General features: G+C 34.0%; 2 protein-coding genes across 2 annotated transcripts; both read left to right on the forward strand.

Annotated features, from left to right (window-relative positions):
- The first annotated feature begins 634 nt into the window (after positions 1-634).
- Positions 635-3894, forward strand: LOC115954689 (protein TIC 20-IV, chloroplastic-like). The gene is made up of 3 exons (XM_031072610.1): positions 635-885; positions 2243-2334; positions 2869-3894. Exons 1-3 carry the CDS (start codon positions 776-778, stop codon positions 3525-3527), a joined length of 861 nt encoding a protein of 286 aa, XP_030928470.1. The 5' UTR covers positions 635-775; the 3' UTR covers positions 3528-3894.
- Positions 3895-14777: 10883 nt separating this feature from the next.
- On the forward strand, positions 14778-18208 carry LOC115957543 (probable galacturonosyltransferase 10). Its single transcript, XM_031075815.1, has 2 exons — positions 14778-15298; positions 16545-18208. The coding sequence occupies exons 1-2, from the start codon at positions 15149-15151 to the stop codon at positions 17994-17996; spliced, it is 1602 nt and encodes a 533-aa protein (XP_030931675.1). The 5' UTR covers positions 14778-15148; the 3' UTR covers positions 17997-18208.
- Positions 18209-22978: the final 4770 nt, after the last annotated feature.

Consider the following 22978-nt stretch of genomic DNA (forward strand, 5'->3'; position numbering starts at 1 on the left):
TAGCACAGTAACCCACTTGACCCGATACATAGAAGTGGTTTTAATGAGAATGAGCCCATATACATTTAGCCACATGATGCAAAATTCAACTTCAATTTCAGATTCTAGACACATGGCACAAAATTAGAGTTCTAATTTGGAATTCAATTTCACACTCTCTCTGCTTCACCTATTATTTTATATATAGACTATTGCGAGTTGTGTAATGAGAAAACCACTTCGGCTGATTGGATCAATAGACACCCCATAAATTTCATATCCACCTAATTTTAGATTCATTATACTTTTTTTTTTTGAATCTAAACTTCCACCTTGTTTATACTCAAAAAATATGGAAGCACCTAAAAAAATGAAATAATGAAAAGGGAATATAATAATAAATTATTTATGTGCACCGCCTATAGTCCTAGAGAATTCCGGAAACACCAAAATTAAATTTTATATTATACTATAAATTAGACCAAAGAATGGTAGTTAATATATCTTCTAGACCTTCATCAAAAAATATATCTTCTAGACCCATGTATTGTTTTTTGTTGAAGGGGTTGGAAGTGCAAATCAAAGAAAATAGAAGGGCATGCGCCAAATATTATCATAACCCCAATTATATATACTGCCTAAGGTACAGCCTCTCTTCCTTTCCCTCTCTCATATTCTTGCATGAGAAGCTAACTAAACGGCGCTCTGTTCACCTGTTCCAACTCTCAAAGAGAAACCCAAAAAAAAAAAAAAAGTCTCTCTCTCTGAGTTTCAGTACCCACCACCACAAGCAGCCATGCCGGCTGTTGCGCCTCTTACTAGCTCCCCCCGCCTCCTCGTCAACCCTTCTCCACATACGAATCTGCTACCTCCCGCTGGTATCGCCGCCGCCGCCTGTGGTTTTTGGTACCTTTTCTTCTTCAACTTTTTTTTTCTTCTTAATATACAAACTGACCCCAAAACACAGGAATTGCTTTAATTTAAATCTTTATTACCCTCTTTGTTTTATTTAAAAAAAAAAAAAACGCTTAAAATTGTTATCTTTGTTATTTTCTGATTTTCTTTATACCCTTTTTGTATTTGTTTTCGATTGAGTTCCATCTATGTTTTAATTTTTTAGAAGGAATGTTGGGGAATACTTAACCCTTATTGATGCTTTGGTTTTGTCTCCTTATTATTAATTTCATATCATTGCTTTCTGTTGAGAATTGTTGTGGGAGTATCTGCTTGAATCTATGATACAGATTGTGTTTGAAAACTGATCATGGTGAAAATCATGTAACATTGTAGTATCCGCTGAATTATTAATTCTGCTATTTTCGTTATTCTAATTTTTTTATTTGTTATGAATGACATAGTTGGTTTCATTGGGTTGAGAGAGACCTACAGATTATCTCCTATTGATTATTGTATCATGAAATTTTAGCAGTGCAAAAGTAAATTTTTGAATAATACAACAGTGTAAGATCTACATGGTGCTTTTGTGGTCCTTTTATTTTTCTTAAGTAAATCAATCGATATGCTTGCATATTGCAGAATGTTTTGAACAAAATTTTAAGATGCAGCAGTATCTTTTGGGGTTGGGGGGGGAGAATACATCTTGGGGAGAAAAAAAAATGTAGAAGGAAATTTAGGTAGTTAGATGAGTAGCATTTTGAATTTTTCTTGTTTTGCACTGGATACAAAGCATTTTCAAGAAGTTGGGTTTTGGCTGCAAATCTAATCCTATATGGATCATCATGATAATATATCATATAATTGAATGGATTGGGTATATTATCCAGTGGTGTTGCTCTTGGTTGTAATGTGTAGGAGCTTTGTAAACATCACATGATTGAGGCTCCAATCTTTGTAATGTTAATTGCCAATGAAACATATATATTTATAATGTTGAAGAGCCTAATACATTATCATTAGTTTGATGTTGCAAAGAGATGACTATAAAGTTGTTTCAGATTAGATTGTTAGTGCATAAGATTCTGTATTTTTCCCTGTTTTTGTGTTTAGTTTTTGGTTGTTTATCCATTTCTATCCATTTTAATAAAGAGTACTTGTTCCTAAGGGGAGAGATCTAGACACAAGCAAAGTGGTTGAACTTTTTCTAGAGAGATGCTCTAGGATGTACATATATCAGATAACATTCAATAAAACTTCAACTTGTTTTGGGAGTGGGGTGGGTCTAATAGTAAAAGGAGGGGGTTTCCCCTTGGATAATAAGTTTTCATGTTGTTCTTCTTATACTGATGTTCCCCTCTAACACCAGGTACAAGGATGCAATTCTACAAAAATTTTCCAAGAGCTTCACAACACATAATCCCTTGGCTAGACACACATTTGTTGCATGCAGTTCTAAAGGTGTGTTAATTTTCATTTCAACTCTCTCTCTTTCCTCTTCCCATTTTAACTAGATAGACTTTGATTCTTAAAGTTCAAATCATTGAGGCAGCCTTTGGTGCAATGATACAGGTTTATATAACCTATTTATTGTTAGTGGCAGAATAAGCCTGGTATAGAGAACTGATTGCATAATTTCTAGAGGGAACTGGCTTTGAACAACCCTCCCCGTTTCTTCCTTTAGCTATCTACCAGCAAAAGCCTACATCATTCAGAAAGGGAGGGTTTCTACCTCCCTAACTCATCTTATATTGCTTATATAGTCCAATAATATGGAATATCTACCAATGAGTTATAGCTCAACTCACACTTCCTTCTCCCATAATAATTGGCTGGAGTGGGAGGATGTGGGTTCAAGATCCACTGGGAACTAAGATGGAATATCTAAATATTATTAAGAAGTTTGTTTGTGGTTGAATTCTTGAATAAATCGTTGAATGTGGGACATCCCAAAGGTCATTGATATTTTCTACTTCCCAATTGTATAATCTGCAGGAAATTCATTCCTACACCTTTCTGCTACATCATCCCAGTTTTCAAGTGGGAATCAAGGTGGCCTGTTGCATAGAATTCCTTTATTACCCACACCACGCAAATCTATAATGCCTCTACAAGCATCCAAGGATAATCCATTTGGTTATCGCATCCCAAAAATGACTGAGAAGCCAGAATGGTGGTGGAGAATTTTTGCATGTATCCCTTATCTTTTGGCTTTGCAGATGTCTGAGACAGCATCTTATGTCCAACCCTTACTTGACCGACATGAATTCCTTGAGGATTTGTTATATTATATCCCAGGAGCGGTTAGGAGGTTGCCTTGGTGGTTCCATATACTACATTTCTACTTAGCATACTTTGGAGTGGTGCAGAATAAAAAATGGCCCCATTATCTAAGATTCCATGTGGCAATGGGCTTTTTATTGGAACAGGCCCTGCAAGTTGTAGTTCTGTCAAGCAATTTCATGCCACTTATACACTTCCAAGGTATATTTGGGTTGTACTATTGGGCAGCTGTGGGATTCCTATATATTTTCATCATGTTGGAGTGTGTAAGGTGTGCTCTTGCTGGTAAGTATGTTAAAATCCCTTTGATCAGTGATAGTGCATTTATCCATAGTCTCTTTAAAATAGGCGGATACCAGCGGCCTTTCTAGGAAGTGTTGTATAGGTCCCATAAAATTTAGGAGCTTGGGATTTGGGGTATGCCCAACATGGAGCCCGATGTTGCCTGAAAGAGGAGGAAAAGAAAAGAGAGAAAATATGTCACAGCACTGGTGTTGAAATTTGTCTTTCTCTTTTCATGATGGTTATTTCTCGAGTTTACAATTTTGATGAACAATAAACTGATGGTTTATGATGGTACAATGTATAAATGTCTTGCAACTATGAGAACTTCTAAATTTGTGATTAATGAGAATGGATTACCAATCAAAAAATGAACTTTGTAAGCTTAATGTACGGTATTCCTTTCTGCATACATGGCATGATCACACTGTCAGATGTTTTGGTGCGTACATTTGATATTATGCAATAGTTAAAGTTGATGTAAAATGATTATATTAGCCATTTTATTTTTTTTACCTCAAAATGGTTGTTTTTCCGATTTGCATATTTTTATAGTAACATGTTGAGGGTTACAAGTGTTAAAGAAAATGTACATTGATGTTGTCTCTCTTTCAAATTGACTTTCTTTTGACTGCTTGCTTTCTTTGTGTGAGGACGTTACCTTCAGACAATTATATTCATTTATAACAGTTACTATCAGCATTGAGCAGTGTAACTTGTAAAGTTTACATGTTTGACGAGTTAGATTACCGGTGTCTTCATTCATTCACTAGCAATTGTTCAGAAAAATAAACCAAATTATTGGGCACCTCAAACTTGATAAATATGAATATTGATCACCAGTTTTTCTAGCAATCAAAGTTCTTGCCAACATCAAGTGGTATACTTAGAGGTGCAAAACTCTAGAAAATATATTCAACCTGAAGTTGTGAAAAGAGGTATACAATATCCTAAAGCATGATAGAGTTGATTCAGGGTGATAATCGCATAGCTTGTAAAATGGAGCTTGATAATTCGCATTATACTATCAAGAATTATCGGTGAAAGCACAACCCTTTCATGTTGCATACCCAAAAAAGTTGGGGGCACTAAGTTTGAAAGATTACATGTATTGTAAAGACATATCATAAATATACACAATTACTATAGTAAATGTGTAAATATGCACATTTATACGTAAACCTTCTGATGTGAGTAGTTTTGGGGAAAAATTGTGTAAATTTCACCACTTTTTCTATTTTAGAAGCACTAATGAGTATGCTTTTAGAATAATGAGATTCTGAATTCAAGCATTCATGGCAACTCAACTTGGGAATTAGGGGGCAATTGAAGAGTATATTGCTGACATGGCACATCAAAGTAAGTTGCTGACATGGTAGCTCGACAATGACAAGGTGGCATCTTGGTCATCAGCAACATTAAGTATGCTTGGCCAATTTGAGCGTGCTATAAAATTGATAGATCTCTCAAGTTCTCTCTTTTTTTTCTTTTTCTTTTTCTTTTTCTTTTTTTTTTTTCTTTTTTTTTTTTTTGAGATGAAAGATAGAAATTTTATTAAGTAAAATATGAGAAACAATACATAAGAACCCTGTAAAACATAACAGGGGAACCAGACCTATTCTGCAAAAACAAAACAATTATGTAGAAAAACAAACAATTTCTGCAGAAACATGCAATTATGCAGAAAACAAAACTATGTAGAAAAACAACAAATATGTAAAAAGTGATCAAATCACATTCAATTGCTTGATTGAGCAGTTACCAAACGTTGATATTCATTTTCCAAATTGCCCAAACCGTCACCGCCCATCTTTCCAACTCTTGTTGAGAAGGTTTGTCCATCAGCCATCTAAATAGCATGGAGATATCTTGAGTAACATTTGAACATTTAAGTCTTAGTCAATTACTAAAATTCTCAGAATACAATTACTATAATTACTAGTCATTAACCCGTGCAATGCACGGGATAATTAAATAAAAATTAGAAGTGTTTATTTTGCTTAAAGGTCTATGACTTGACTTAAAAACATGTATAACTTTAAAATGAATGAAAATAAGTAATTTTTTGTTCAATATAATGGTTTAGAAAAATTCTTTTTCTTTCATATCATTGGTTCCACATAACATATCTTGGCGTGGACTATTCTATAGTGATAATTTCACACAGTACTCAACTACAATTAAATCTACTATCCACCACCAATCTAATCTATGTTATCTTGATAGTAGATCTACAAATTGCATTCTCATCTCTTCCATCATTTAGAAGGTAACTGAAGTTGATTATATTAATGTCTAAATTTTATTCTTTTACAATATAAAATTATTAAAATAGTTAAAATAAATCTAATGTTCTGAAAATTTTTTGAAATAGTATTTTAAATTTCTTAAAACTTAGTTAATAGAGTTTCTATTTTACCTAAAAGTGAACTATCACAATTAATGAGAATTTAACCATTTTTTTTTTTTTTTTTTGCAAAGAGAAGATAACAATAGGCCCAATTTTTATTTTATAGCATAGGATGTTACAGTTAGATTTGTATCATGCGTAATACGTTAGTCCATTATGATTGTTCTAAATAATATCCTAATACCTATCTATATGAGTTTTATTTTTAATGATGCCATAAAAGATGGAGTTTAATAGAAGTCATTTAAGATTCAACGTATTCGTGGGTTCCAGTTAGCTCAGCTGGTAAAGTCTATAATGGTAGTATAAGAGATCTGGGGTTCAATCCCCACCCACACCGAAAACTGATTGGTGTCTTGATCTGATGATAAAGAGCTATCATCAGGAGTGGACGTCATAAGTTGAAACTTAAAAAAAAAAAAAAAAAAAAGATTCAACGTATCCAATAATTTTTTTTTAAGTGTAATTTCAAAAGTTTTTTAATTGTAAATTTTTTTAATCATAAAATAGACTCTATCTAAACTCCAAAGGAAAGCATTCAGAATGATCACATCATTGATACTATATCATGATAGTTGCAAATAGCAATATTATTAGTCATGATTAATAGATGAATAATGAAATTGTGAATTAACAATTTAACAATTCAAATACCAAGTTTAAACTACAACAACACATAGACTCCAAATATTGGAACATACTTCTTCTATAATTTTCATAATTCAATTAAAACTAAAGTTACAAAGATAATTCCGATTCAATTAAACCCAATACATACATACACATGAACATAAAGAATTCCAAAAATAAAAACAACAATCTCCAAAAGCCTCTGCCTAATATAGTCACTATTTTTTTTTTCTTCAAATTATGCGTTCTTTAGTTCTTTTCCTTTTTTGTTTCATCAAACTTTTTCTAATTGACCAAAATATCTATCATAGATGTTAACATTAAACCGGATAAAAAAAACTTTACAAACTTTTTGTTTTGAAGGCGCAAGAGACTATATAGCAGAGTGGTGTTGGAAGAATAATCCCAAAAAATAAATTATTTAAAATATAATATAGGAATGAAAAGTCGAGTTGAAATTTTAACAAATAATCCCTAAAAAAAATTATTTATAATATAATATAGGGTTATGGATTCCTAATCAAATTTGGTTATATAATTTTTTTTTTTTAAAGGATGAATATGTTGTTAGAGTCCATTTGATATAAAATTTAAATCCTATTGAAATTAAAAATGATATGTATTTGTTGAGTCTCATTTGATATAATTATAGAGTTTAAATCCTATTAAAATTATAATTTCTAATCAACGTTAATATATATATATATATATATATATATATATAAAAGAAGAAGGAAAGAAAACGTGATTGATAGATATAAGGAAATATGATAGTTTTTTTTTTTTTTTTTTTTTTTTTTTTAAATGTCATCAACGTAGAAATTATCAAATTAATGGAAATATATTCCATTTTTTGGGATAGATTTATATTGATGGAGTTATTATAGTTATATAATTTAGGTCTCCTTTAAGTATAGTGGTTGCATGGTACCAAACAACTAAACTTATCTTCTTCTTTTTTAAGAAATTTAATAAATTTTCTTCAATTTAGTGCTATAAAATACATACATACATACATACATGCATATATATATATATATATATATATATAATTGAATGGAAGATGTTAGAGATGCCTAAAAAAAGTATAAAATGATTTTCAATAATACATTGAACTTTAAGGCTCAATTAATCACATGTATTTAAATGGAAAAACCTTGAATTTAATAATTAAAAACTATCGAAAATAACAATTGAAATCATATTTAAGTGGAAACCTCAATTCAATAATTAAGAATAATCTAAATTACTAAACATTTAAATTTTTGAAGTAAAGAGACTCACATGAGAATTTATGTTGTTCTTGAAAGCATGGGAGAAGACACTAAAACTTAAAGTTTAAGTATAAACTCATAAAATGTTTAATTTTATTAAAAAATTAATAGCTAAATGAATTCTAATTATATAATCAAAAGTAAAAATCACACTACGTGTTTGTGTATATACATGAAAAAAGAATTGAATTCAACATTTATTGTAAAAAAGAGGTGGTGTAGACTTACCCCTGTCTATCTAATTCTTGTTATAATCCCTTTATTTTGTGGGGGAGAGAGAGAGAGAAACGCTTCTTTTGACCCAAAAAAAAAGTCAAGTGTATACTATATAATAGTTAAGATATCAATCTTTGGAAGTGGTATCTCATTCGGATTATTATTTCAATTGTGGGTTTTGGTAGTTAGAAGTTAGCACATAGTAATTAATAATTAGCAAATTACTTTGAATTTTTTAAAAACCAATCCCTTAAAAAATTTTAGTAGAGTTTAAATCACTACAATAAATTAACTCTCTATTCAAAATTTTTTAAAATCACGTTAATAAAAAGTTATTGATAAAACTATTATTAGTAAACGTTTCTTAGGCTTATCTATTTAGTTTTGTTGCCAAATTGATATCAAATTTTTATTTTATAATAAATTAACTCTCAATTCAATTTTTTTTTTTTTTTTTAAAATCATGTTAAGATACTGGTAAAACTATTATTAGTAAATGTTTCTTAGGCTTATCTATTTAGCTTTGTCGCGAAATTTATATCAACTCTTTTATTTTATTTCATTTGTTTTTGAAGAATATAAGGCAACTAAAAACTTATAAAAAACCATTTAAATTTAATATTAAGAATATAATCAAACTTATTCATAATTTAAAATTAAGAAATTAACACAAATTATAAAATAAGATATAAATGTAGAAAAAAAACAAAGAATATACTTGTTTGTTTCCTTTTTCACTTTGAGAGATGAAAGTGTGAATATGTAACAAAAAACTGAACCAATTATTGTAGAAGAGAACAAATGAGTACAAAAGTTTAATATTATGAATTGGGTTAATCTGTCTATCAATTTCTAGTGCATAATTCATGAATTTAAGTACGTAAAGTTTTTATTAATTTTTTTTTTTTTTTGTAGTTAAAGAAAATTAGCTTTAAAAAAGTGAAAAAATAATAATGAAGAAAGAATGCATACTAGCATTATCATGAGATTTAGGTATTCACATATTGGAGTAAACTTCACTCCAAAAAGGATAATACACACACACACACACACACACACATATATATATATATATATATATATATATATTTGTAAGGACTCAATTTGTAACGATCCTAAAACCAGTCTTGGGTTCGTACGTTAAAAGACCCAAACAATATAATTTGTAGAGCGTGGGCTTGAAAGGCTAGGCCTTGGTCACCGAACGGTAGTTAATCAAGGTTTCCATAGCGATTTGCACAAGGATGAACCTGACGTGTTTAATAATAATCTCTTCCGGTGCGTCATGAGTGGCTTCGGTCCTTAGACCTCGTCCAAAGAGCTTCATGTCCTTATTATTCTCCTTTTTTAGGACTCCATGGTCTGGAAGCCCCCCCTTTGGCGCATAAGTCTTCACATTATATAGCCCGTCTCGGTTGATCCTGACCCTCCACCTGTTTATCAGACAGGTACCTATTTAAATATCTGTCCCATTAGCCGCCTCCCCCTGCCTTTTGTTAGTTGTACTAACCGAAACCACACTGTTCAAGCGTCTTTTCTCATTAATATGGCTGGGACGTTTGTGGGCGCATTCAATACGGAGGTGACGTGTTTATCTTGAACCACTCCCACTACGTACCCCCATGTGAGTCCCATTCTACTCATCTCTTCCTCTGGGGGCGCCCCGGAGGTTGCCTTTGGCGACATGCCGCTCTTTCTTTTGAAGTTTTGGGATGCCGAGGATAGGATCATCCTCGGCTGCCTCTATAGGCTATTTGGTCTTTCCCTACTCGTCCTCGGCAACTACCCTCCTCAGAATGGGCCCTGGGCCCTAGTGGAAAGTGGGCCGGGTCGTAAGTTCTCTAGCCTCACAATATTTATATATATATAGGTAGAGTTTCATTTGATATAGAATTTAAATCCTATTGGAATTATGATTTTTAATCAATGTGTTTGTTGCTACCTCATAAATCCCATAAAAAGTCGAATAAAAAAAGGTCATTGGAATAGAAAGAAAAAATAACACATTTTTTATGGAAAAAAAGAAAACATTTTTTTTTTATAACAAAAAACAAAACAAACGTTGATATATGTATATGTTTACTCCATCATTATATATAGATATTTTATTTTTAGAAGAAAGAGAAGGTGTTTACTTTAAACTCAAATACTTATTATGTTATTTACAATTTTTTTTTTTTTTTTTTACTTTATCCAAAACATTTTTGGTAAATAAGGATTAGATGGATCAGATGAAGAATTTGAATTGTAGTTAAATTAAGATATTTATCGACTTAGAAATGATAGGAGAAGAGAAATTATATATTTAAAAAAAAAATCTAAAAATCTAAACAAATTTTTGCAATATAATACAGCCACTTAGCGCAACCATGGCTTCTAAGCCCAACTTTTATTATATAGTACTAGAATTATGCTCGTACGATACACGACTTAATCAAGAATAATGTGTAAACTGAAGAATTTTTTTATTAATTTAATTAAAATTAAATAATAAAAATAAAATAATCTTTTACATTGGGTTGTATAATGAATGCATATTGTGTATGACTAAGGATTTTATATAATAATAAAAAAAAAAATCAAATATATGTCTAGTAATGGAAGATGATAGATAACTATATAACTCTTTTTCTTTTCATTTCTTTTTTTATGAGAAAAAAAAGTACTCACCATTGCATATATAAATGCAAAAACCTTGAATTCAATAATTATAAAAATCCAAAAATAATAATTGAAAGCATATTTAGGTGGTAACCTTAATTCAATAGTCAAGAACAATCCGAATTACTAAACTTTAAAAAATGAAAGTGGAGAAACTCAAATGGTAATTTAATTTTTTTCTTTGAAAGATGGGAATGAGGCACCAAAACTTGGGCAAGTTTCACGCTACAAAAGAAAAAAGAGGGTTTATATATACACAAAAACTTCAATATTTTTTTTTAATAAAAAAAACTAAAGGTAAAACCTTGGCAATAAAGGTCCGTTTGGATAGAACTTATTTTGCTGAAACTGGAAACTGAAAACTGAAAACACTGTAGCAAAATAATTTTTAAATATGTGAATAGTACCGTGGGACCCATTTTTAATGAAAAAATTGTTGAAAAGTGAGATTTTTGGGTCCCATGCATTGTTCACGGGACCCACTGATGTGCTGAAAATGGTTGAAAAGTCAAATAGTGCGGCTACTGTTCATGAACAGTGCATGAATAGTAGCCACACTATCTCCTGAAACACGTGCCAAAAAAAAAAAGAAAAAAAAAAGGGAAAATACAAAACTCAAAACGCCAAACACTAGATGTGTATCCAAACCCCACCTAAATTTGCATTGATAATTGAAAAACTTTTAAGATTTGATGAGAATTGAGAAGTAAATAACTTCATTAGCATTGAGATATGATGAGAATTGAGAAGTAAAACATGTTATAATAATTAAACAAAAACCTATTCAATTCAATTATAATAAAAAAAAAATCATAGTATACAAATACATACCTTTGCAGGTGCTGTAGATAGAAAAATGGAAGACTAAACCAAAAAACCAATAGGTTGGAGAATGAAAAAAACACCTAATAACTATGTATATATATATACACTCCACCTAAAAGGAAACCATGTAAAAATCAAATACCCTACATACCATTATGCGTGGTATTCAAATTCATTAAACTTTTTTTTTTTTTTTTATGGGACGTTTAAAATTTTTATAAGAAAAAAAAAAAAAAAACCTAATTTTATATCATATGTATCAAACTTTTCTTGAGCATTTCAAATTTGTATCTTCACCAACCATTTTTTTTTTTTTTGGGATATATACGATTTTTTGGAGAAAAAAAAAGTTTGATATGGTTTTTTTTTTTAAAAGAAATTTGGATAAAATTTTGGATATCAATTAAAGCATATTATATCGTAATGGTGTTCTGATAAAATTTTTTACATAAAAAAAACAGAGAATGTATAAAATTTTATATCTAGTGGAGAGAAAGAGTTGATATGAAGATACAAAGGTAGAGTTTAAAGTTTCTATATATTAAAAGAAAGTCTATCCAAATTTTTTTTTTTTTTTTTCCTTAAGAGAAGTCTATTTCTATCCAAAGAAGAGATTGATATATAATATATATTATTAAATCATTAAGTTTTTGTGTTCATCAAAATCTTTCCTTCTTTTTAGTACTATATGTCCAATACAGCTGGGTTTATTTGAATGTCTAATATCTACTTAGAAATTATAGGAGAAGAAAAATTATATATTATTTTTCTTAAAATCTAAAAATCAAATAAATTTTTTGCAATTTGGTAAAGCCACTTGGCGCAACCACAGCTTCTAAACTCAACTTTTATTATCCTAAAAATCTAAGAAATATTCTAAAAATCTAAGAATTTTTTTGCAATTTGATGAAGCCATTTAGCACAACCACAGTTTCTAAGCTCAACTTTTATTATATAGTAGATGATATGATATGATATAGAGTCATATTCAAATTTCAAACCTCGAGGTAAAATTACAAAGAAACTCTCCCACGAAGGAAATAAATGGAAGGTAATCAATAGAGGTTACGTATGAATAAACACCTATCCCCAATGCGCACGCACACTTTTCATAAAATTTTTGAGGGAAATCTTTCTAACTTACATTTTGCTTAGGAGGGGGAAAGGAATGAGCCAACATGAATTAATATCCAAATTGTAGCAATTGAACCTACATGATAAATTAAGTTTTATCAAGTAAATATTGTAACTTTTTTGGAAAGAATATTAAGCGAGCATAATTATTAGCAAATTTATTTTTCTAAGATATAAATGAATATTTTGCAAACAAAACTTTCATTGAATTTGTAAGAAGATTTAAACAATTCTTTGTTTCTTCTTCTTTGATTGCACATTAGGGTTCCAATTTCAAAAATCCATAACCTCAATATGAAACATTCAATTACTAAATGAAAAATATCAATTAAACAAAATTTTAAATAAAACTTAGGATACTAGTCCTTAATATTGTCAATTATCTGATTAATGTTGCAATATCAAAATAGTTTGTTTTTTAAATTATTGTGATTTTTTTGCATGCCATACCTAGATAGAAGGCATTAATGATGGAAGATATGTAACATGCAAGCTATAGGAATACGAAGATTATTATTAGAAAGTCTCTTCAGAAGAATTTTATGTTTTTATTTGTGATTACTTGCATTCGATAAAGAAAATAATAAAATTAATCACCAAAAAGATTTTAAATAAAAATTGAAAAAGAGAAAAATATAAAGCCAAAAATAGCTAATGAAAACTTTGAAACCAATATGAACAAAACCCACCTCTATGACTATGATTGTTTAACAATACGCCGCACTAAAGTCACAGAAAATAAAGAACCCTTAATCAAAAGAGAGACATCTTTATGAAAGAATATACACAAACTATTAAAGAAAGAACATACTCACACACAAACTATTAAAGAAAGAATATACACAAACACACGGGTTATGAAAGTAAAAATACAAAAAAAATATGAAAAACAAAAGAAACAAAAGCTATGAAGAGAAAGTCACATACCTAGAGAACAAAGAGTTTCTAGAAATAAAAGAAAGGGCAAAGAGGGTTTTGGTGGTGTGCGCTGTATATATACTACCAGAGAAGTAGCCAATTTGCATGTCTCTTTTGTGATATGGTTCTTTACAACAATCTTATTATCGAAAAATCCTAGTAACAGTGGGAAGTCTTATTATCAGAAATCCTGGTAATAGTGGGACTAGGAAAGAATTCCTAATTATCAAAAATCCTAGAAACACTGGGACTTTTCTAGTTCTACTTGGTGAAAAAAAAAAAAAAAAAATTTCTTTTGTGGAATCAACCATTCCCTTTCTTTTACTTTATAAAGAAATGAAATTATGTTTATTAAAATAAGCAAATTCTGTTATGTCATGGTTGCAGGAGCCTATCCATCGTATAGAGGCTTCAAGGACATCCTGGTATATCTGTCGAGGCAAAGTAAGGACCTAAAAGATCGAATGTAATGATACATAGACAAGTAAATTCCCTATAAATTCTAAGATACTTCTTTACTTTAATTGAATGAAATTAAGAATTAAGTAAGGGTATCTTTCGTTCGAAGGGATGTAAACTACTCAACAATTTTACATTTCATTGATTTTACATCGTGGGAAAAGAATTCCTAATTATCAGAAATCCTAGTAACACCGGGATTGGGAAAAGAATTCCTAAGCAGAGCCAACAAAGAGTAGCTAATTAATCAATCTAATATAAAGCCAAATAAAAAAGAATTAGAAGAAAAAAAAATTATGTGTCAACATATTATGAAGTTTACAATAAGTCAAACATTTTCGTTTGTTTAGATATTATATAAGTAGAATATAGAAATTAGATGGCAAAATTCTTATATATATAAAAATAATTAAAAAAATGATTAAAAATTGACTAAAAAACTTGACCAAGCATAATCAGAGAGAAAGGAAAAAAAAGAAGAAGAAGAAAAGAAAGAGTTGGTTTATAGATAAAGATAATACTAATACTGGTTTTAAAAAAAAAAACTCTACATATGCCAACGTTTGTTTCCTATACGATTTAAAATTTTTGTTGATGGAAGTGTCGTATACGATTTAAATTCTACTAAGTTGGGATATACCAAATTCCTTGCACAACTAAACTAATAATAATAATAACAAAATGATTAAAAATCAACCAAAAAAACCTTTGACCCCTGCGTTACCAGTCAACCTAAAAAACAAAACAACAGAAAACGACATAGCTAGAAATTGAATTAAGAAACAGCTCAGTTATTACATCACCCCAAATTGGGGTCACTTGACAAAATCACAACTGTTATTGTCTTTCGCAGCAATACTCTCTTCTCCTTTCTCTTTGCTTTTACTCTCTGCACTGACCACTCGACCTCTCTCTTCCATTCATTCCACCACAATATTCAACCCCCCAAAAACAAAAACTAAGTCTAATTCTCTAACACCAATTTTTTTTTTTTTAAAGAAAAAAAATCCAATAATTCAAAACCAAATTCCACTTCTGTTACAGATCTCAAACTCCCACCTTTTGATCTGTAACAGATTACCCAAAAGCCGTAACGTTTGCTTTTTTCTTTATCTTTTTTTTTAAATCTAAATTTTCTGGGAAAACAGTTTGCCCGGAAATCATTTTCTTGTAATTAAAGAGTATGAGGCGGAGACCTGTGGATTTTCGGAGGCCAGTGAGGAGGCGATTTCCGAATGTGTTGTGGTGGGTATTGTGTGGAGTAGCGGTTCTGCTTTTCATTTTTGTTTTGAGCAAAGGGAGTCAGATTGAGTCAAGGCCAACAATTCCTCAGGTAAAACAAAGATCTGGGTTTTGTTTCTTTTTAATTCATCTGTTTGGAACTTTGGATTTCTCTCTGTTTGATTGCCGAGAAAACGTGGGAAAGTGAGGGAAGTTGTTTAATATTGAACATTGAGAATTGGGTTTTTGGGTAATTTTAGAATTTGAGGGTACAAATTACTTAATTGGGTTGTGGGTAATACTGGCATTTGGTCTAATTGGGGTGAGCTTTTTCAATTCTAGAGAATGTGAAATGGATGTGATTGCTGTGACAAAACCTGGTTTATCATTTAGACGTGTAGAGATTCAGTCGTTCAGATTTAATGCTGCTGCAAGTGTAATTGTAACTGAGGTGGGATTTTGGAAGCAGCTTAGGTTGCAATACTACTAGCCAGGACTCTTTAAGGTGAATTAAGCTGTGTTGATAATGATATCAGTGTCCTCATAGCTTGTTTATTTGCATGGTTGAATTTTTATCTGAACTGCTCTATGAAAATTAAAGTGGCATATGTAAATGGTGTGTGTCTAATGGGGAGGATGGGGGTGGGGGTGGGGTTCACAAGTGTTATGTAGTGTGCTCCAGCTGATTCTCAGCTGATAGTTTTTTTTTAAATAGAAATTTTTAGAAGCAGCATGGCTTGGTTACTGATCATCCCAAAGCAACCTGGAAGAATAAATGGTTTAGCGTGTGGAATAGATGTATTAAGTAAATAAATTAGGCTTAAGGTAAACTAACGCCGATCAGTTAAATGGACATAAGAATCTACTTTCAAATGCAATCGGTACTTTATTTTCGACCTATTTGATGCATTTAAGATGCTCAACTTTTCTCTGACCAAGTTGAAACAGAGAAGATGCTGAACTTTTTATTTGGATTAGAACTTGTTAGGCTGTAGGGGTGAATGAACATGTTATGATCCGGATTATTTATTAGGTTTCATTCTCAGTACTTGTACTGTCAAAGTTTAGAAATAAAAACCAAACTTTAAGTTTTGTAAAATCTTTAAGTTCTGGAGTTGAATTGTAGCACAATACAAATTGTTAGTCCTGATAATAGTGTTGTTAGGATGCTGCTGTTTCGGGGTGACACTATCATGATAGTGTCACCCTTCTGAGTTCTTGCTCAGAAGTACTCTTGACTCTTCTTCCTCCCCTCTCTTTTCCCTGAAACAAAGTGAGAACTATGTTATATGATCTTTACTTTTTCTAATCTCTTTTGGAAAATTAAGAAAATGGGTGTATGTCTTCCTGATCTGCAGAGACCTTACAGGCATGATAGAATAATGGAAGGCCTTAACATTACTGAAGAAATGTTGAGCCCTGACTCTGTCGCCAGGCAACTCAGTGACCAAATTTCTCTTGCAAAAGCTTTTGTGGTAATAGCAAAGGAGAGCAACAACCTTCAATTTGCTTGGGAATTAAGTGCCCAGATTCGTAATTCACAGATCCTCCTCTCAAATGCTGCAATAAGGCGAACACCCTTGACAACCAGTGAATCAGAAACTTCGATCCGAGATATGGCAGTTTTGCTCTACCAAGCTCAGCAACTCCATTATGACAGTGCCACCATGATCATGAGACTGAAAGCCAGAATCCAAGCTCTCGAAGAACAAATGAGTTCTGTGAGTGAAAAGAGTTCAAAATATGGACAAATAGCTGCTGAAGAAGTCCCAAAAAGTTTATATTGCCTTGGTGTTCGCTTAACGACAGAGTGGTTTGGAAATGTAAACATACAGAGGAAACTTCAGGAAAAAAAGCAACTAGACATGAAACTTAAAGACAACAATCTCTATCATTTCTGTGTCTTTTCAGACAACATCCTTGCTACTTCAGTTGTGGTCAATTCAACTGCTTTAAATTCCAACAATCCAGATATGGTTGTTTTCCATCTTGTAACCGATGAAATAAATTATGCTCCAATGAAGGCTTGGTTTGCCATGAATGATTTTCGAGGAGTGACTGTTGAGGTTCAAAAGTTTGATGACTTTAGTTGGTTAAATGCTTCTTATGTTCCTGTTCTTAAGCAACTTCAAGACTCTGAAACTCAAAGCTATTATTTCTCTGGCAATAGTGATGATGGCCGGACTCCAATCAAGTTTCGGAACCCTAAGTATTTATCCATGCTTAACCACCTCAGGTTTTATATCCCAGAAGTATTTCCTGCATTGAAGAAAGTGGTATTTCTCGACGATGATGTTGTGGTTCAAAAGGATCTGTCTGCTCTTTTCACCATTGATTTGAACAGCAATGTCAATGGAGCTGTTGAGACATGCATGGAAACATTTCATAGATACCACAAGTACTTGAATTACTCTCACCCTCTTATAAGAGCGCACTTTGACCCTGATGCATGTGGATGGGCTTTTGGGATGAATGTTTTTGACCTGGTAGAGTGGAGGAAAAGGAATGTAACTGGTATCTACCACTACTGGCAGGAAAGGAATGTTGACCGGACTTTGTGGAAACTTGGCACACTGCCACCTGGACTGTTGACATTCTATGGATTGACAGAGCCTTTGGATTCCTCATGGCATGTTTTGGGGCTTGGTTACACAAATGTTGATCCTCAGGCAATAGAGAAGGGTGCTGTACTGCACTTCAATGGAAATTCAAAGCCATGGTTGAAGATTGGGATTGAAAAATACAAGCCCCTTTGGGAGAAACATGTTGATTATTCTCATTATCTATTGCAACAGTGCAACTTTCATTGATTTTGGACATGGAAGTTATCTCTTCCATGAAAAATTGGGTGCATGAGAAGATTTGAATTTTGTTCTCAGGAATGCTTGTACGAATTTTTACTACATCAAGCATGGCTCGTGGTTGTAACATGGCTATTTATTGATTCTCTAATTTCTGTTGTAGTACAGATGTTCATTTTTATATCGATTATTCAATGATATTAATGTTTAGTTTTGTTCCTTGCGCTTATTCCAGTTTATGTCATTTAAACTGACATGTGAACCTTTTCCATGCCGCTATCTAATGCAATTCATTACTTCTCTTTACTATGTACTTTATTTTCTTCTACAAGAACTCAGAAGGTCGTGGAGTACGTAGAGCAGGATTCTAATGCTCTTTGATTACTATTATTACAAGGAAGGGAGGCAGCTAAAATGATGCTTGACCAGCAACAGAAAACAAATAGTGGCCTCTTGACAAAACAGAATTCGGATACTAGTTCCTCTGCTGATCCATTAATTATTAAAGATACTCAGGCTTCAATTGCTGAAAGTCCTGACAGTCTCACTTTCTACCCAAGAAAAACTGGCTCCTAAGAGCATGCCATATGATCTTTTGCATATATGCATAACTTTTCTATAAAGCTTTGATCTTTTGCATATTTAAAAGCAGTTAAGCAGTCATGAATTGAGGTTCCTGCAAAGCCAATCAAGGATTATGCAGTGCGGCCTGATTAAAAAAAACCAGTGTTTTTGCTTTCCTTCAAAGTGAAGTCAGTGGATTAATTTACTGAAAGTTAGATATAATTTAGTGCACTCATTGCCTAATATCCTTCAAAAAAGAGAAATGCTTTGTATCCGCTAATGCATAGCTCGCCCATAAACTCAATGAAAGAAACTTCATTAATCTATTAATGCATTGACTTGGAAAATAAAAGTTATATACATCAAAATTGGAACTTAGAAAGGCATCACAAAAAAAATAATAAAATAATAATAATAATAATAATTTTTATGAGAAACCAGTACACTAAATTTATTACATTAAAATATAAAGTTTGTAAAAGTTATATACATCAAAATTTATCACCCTAAAAGACATCAGGATGGAAGTTGGAGTTTGCCGGAATGGAAGTGTTACATAGAGCCTGATTCAAATGCATTGATAAGCCATAATTGTTGAACGGAAGCATTGTCAACTTGTCTTTTAGAGCAATTACATCAGCTTATACATAAGATTCCGTCTATTTTACACTTAAAACCTACTTTTTCTATTTTACACTATCATTTTTACAAAACATTCACATCAGTTTATCTATTTTACACAATATTTTAATAAAATATTTGTGGGGCCCGGCCCAGAAATGATGGGCTATTCCAAATTCAGGCCCGTCCGAGGAGCGTCCTGTCCGAAGAGAAACCACGTATGAAGCATTACTCAATCCCAATAAACGCCAAGGAAACCTGTCCGAGGAGTAACACCTCCTCGGACCTCACGAAGCCCAGACGAGGAGCTCTCCCCAGCCACTTCAGTTCATCCTCCCAACATATAAAATGAATAAAATCCAAAATATCCCATGGAGAGCTACCACCACATTAATTGCGCCCCAACCACCCTCTTGGCCGCATTAATGAGGAAATGACCCTTGAACAGTACCGCCTTGGCCTCTGCAACTCACATGGGGAGAGATGAAGGCGTCTGATGGGACAACCACTCAAGTAGGTGCTTAGATGGTCAACAAGTGTAGGGTTGAGATGAGAGAAGGGAGCTATATAATGTAGTGGAGTCCCTTAGAGAAGGGGACGAAAATTCTGTATGAGGAACTGAAGAAATAAACTTATACATGAGAGATTCCATTTTCGTATCTTTATTTTCTGCAACCATATTGCCCATGCATCAGACTGAATAGACTCGCTGAGGCCAAGTTCTTTGACCCATCCTTTATAAATATTTATTGTGAGCTGCGCTTTGGGCTAGGACCTGATCAATCGAATTTGGGCCAGGAAAATCGTGCAACTACAATTGGCGCTGTCTGTGGGGAGAACTAGAGCATCAGCTAGCACAACGGTCAAGCATGGCAGAACTAGGTCCGCACCAGGAGAATCCTCACCAGGCTAACTCCCAACAGACACAACCCGCCGAGTCCTAGAGGCAAAATAATCTCGTCAACCCAGGCCACAGGGGAAATCGTGAGGGAAGTGTGCATACTATCCGAACAAGCCAGAGTCACACTCAGATAGGTAGTCACGTGTCCCAGAAGCAAAATAGTCACCAGGCCATGCAGCGAGAGATAGATGATCTGAAGAGGAAGCTACGACGAGCACAGCGAAGGCGATCTCCTTCAGACTCAGACAAGTCCTCTAATGCGAAGGATGTGAGTTACCGACGGAGGTCAAGGACCCCCCCAAGTGAAACCTTTACCTACGAAAAGGAACTACGCCCTGTGCGGAAGTATGAGAGCCCATCTAGTAAGGGTTCGGGAAACGACGCCATGAAGAAGGCGTTGGATCAGGTTTCAAGGTCCCCCTTCACGTATAGAATTGAAGGGGCTGAGCTGCCTCGACGGTTCAACCAACCGGCGTTCGCCATCTATAGCGGTCGATCAGACCCGGTAGAGCATGTGAGTCAATTTAACCAAAAGATGGCGATCTACTCGCAAAATGAGGCCCTTATGTGTAAAATCTTCCCGTCCAGCTTGGGATCAATGGCGATGAGATGGTTCAACGGCCTGAAGACAAATTCCATAAGCTCTTACAAGCAGCTCACTCGGGATTTCTGCTCTCGCTTTATCACCAACACCAGAGTCCCCAGGCCCCTCGGTTCGCTATTGTCCTTGTCCATGCACGAGGGAGAGACTCTGAAAGCATACTCCGATAGATACTGGGAAGTATATAATGACCTGGATGATAATCACGATGCTGTCGCTATCAGCACGTTCAAAAGCGGCCTCCCCACCGACCATGGCTTAAGGAAATCCCTCACTGGCAAACCGGTTGCCAACGTTGATCAGTTGAAGGATAGGATAGACAAGTACAAAAGAGTGGAGGAAGATCAGCTGCAAGGGAGGGGGAAGGAGAAGGTTATCCACCCCAAAGCAAATGATTTCAGGTCGGAACGGCACAATCATGGTCAGCCGAGGAGAGATTTTTCGCGACAGGCTGGGCAGAGTAACCCGCAAACAGTGAATGCCATATTCAGAGAGCCCGTACAACAGGTATTGGAGAAAGTAAGAGATGAACCCTATTTCAGGTGGCCGGGAAAGATGGCTGGAGAACCTTCCAAACGTAACCAGAACCTGTACTGCTACTATCATCAAGACCATGGGCACACTACTGAGGACTGCAGGAATCTGTGGAATCATCTGGATCAGTTGGTCCGAGAAGGAAAGTTACGTCACCTGCTGCACCCGTCGAGTGGCCACACCGGCCAAGCAACACAAGAGCCTCGAAAGGACGTGACCTTAAGACCACCCACCGGGATGATACATGTCATCTTCGCTGCACCAGGAAGAACGGGACCACCCATCCCCAGGGTGTTAGCTGTTGATCGGCTCCCCTCCGGGAGCAGGCAGAGGGAACACAAAAGGTCAAAAAAGGGAAGCTCTTTGATACTGGGGTTCTCGGATGAGGATAAGAGAGGAACTATTCAACCTCACGATGATGCCTTGGTGGTCACTCTGAGGATTGGGGGCTTTGACGTGAAAAGGGTGTTGGTGGATTCGGGAAGTGCGGTAGGGATAATGTACCCTGATCTATACAAGGGGCTGAACCTGAAGCCAGAAGATATTATTATTAATGAGAATGGCTTAGCACACGTTTTCTTTCATGATTATCCGCCGCTTGCTGGGCTACTGACAACTATTCATAGTTTTAAACAGAACCCAAGTCCTGCATGGCTCCTCGGACCACAGACTTGGGGGAAATTATTACTAATATAAGTTTTAAACAGAACCTAGTCCTGCATGGCTCCACGGACCACAGACTAAGGGGAAATTAATACTTAAGGCAACTATTCATAGTTTTAAACAGAACACAAGTCCTGCATGGCTCCTCGGACCACAGACTTGGGGGAAATTATTACTAATATAAGTTTTAAACAGAACCTAGTCCTGCATGGCTCCACGGACCACAGACTAAGGGGAAATTAATATTTAAGGCAACTATTCATAGTTTTAAACAGAACCCAAGTCCTGCATGGCTCCTCGGACCACAGACTTGGGAAATTATTACTAATATAAGTTTTAAACAGAACCTAGTCCTGCATGGCACCACGGACCACAGACTAAGGGAAATTAATACTTAAGGCAACTATTCATAATTTTAAACAGAACCCAAGTCCTGCATGGCTCCTCGGACCACAGACTTGGGGGAAATTATTACTCATAAGTTTTAAACAGAACTTAGTCCTGCATGGCTCCACGGACCACAGACTAAGGGGAAATTAATACTTAAGGCAACCATTCATAGTTTTAAACAGAACCCAAGTCCTGCATGGCTCCTCGGACCACAGACTTGGGGGAAATTATTACTCATAAGTTTTAAACAGAACCTAGTCCTGCATGGCTCCACGGACCACAGACTAAGGGAAATTAATACTTAAGGCAACCATTCATAGTTTTAAACAGAACCCAAGTCCTGCATGGCTCCTCGGACCACAGACTTGGGGGAAATTATTACTCATAAGTTTTAAACAGAACCTAGTCCTGCATGGCTCCACGGACCACAGACTAAGGGGAAATTAATACTTAAGGCAACCATTCATAGTTTTAAACAGAACCCAAGTCCTGCATGGCTCCTCGGACCACAGACTTGGGGGAAATTATTACTCATAAGTTTTAAACAGAACCTAGTCCTGCATGGCTCCACGGACCACAGACTAAGGGGAAATTAATACTTAAGGCAACTATTCATAGTTTTAAACAGAACCCAAGTCCTGCATGGCTCCTCGGACCACAGACTTGGGGGAAATTATTACTAATATAAGTTTTAAACAGAACCTAGTCCTGCATGGC

Source organism: Quercus lobata, chromosome 8 (assembly GCF_001633185.2).
Source record: "Quercus lobata isolate SW786 chromosome 8, ValleyOak3.0 Primary Assembly, whole genome shotgun sequence".
Taxonomy (NCBI): Eukaryota; Viridiplantae; Streptophyta; class Magnoliopsida; order Fagales; family Fagaceae; genus Quercus; species Quercus lobata.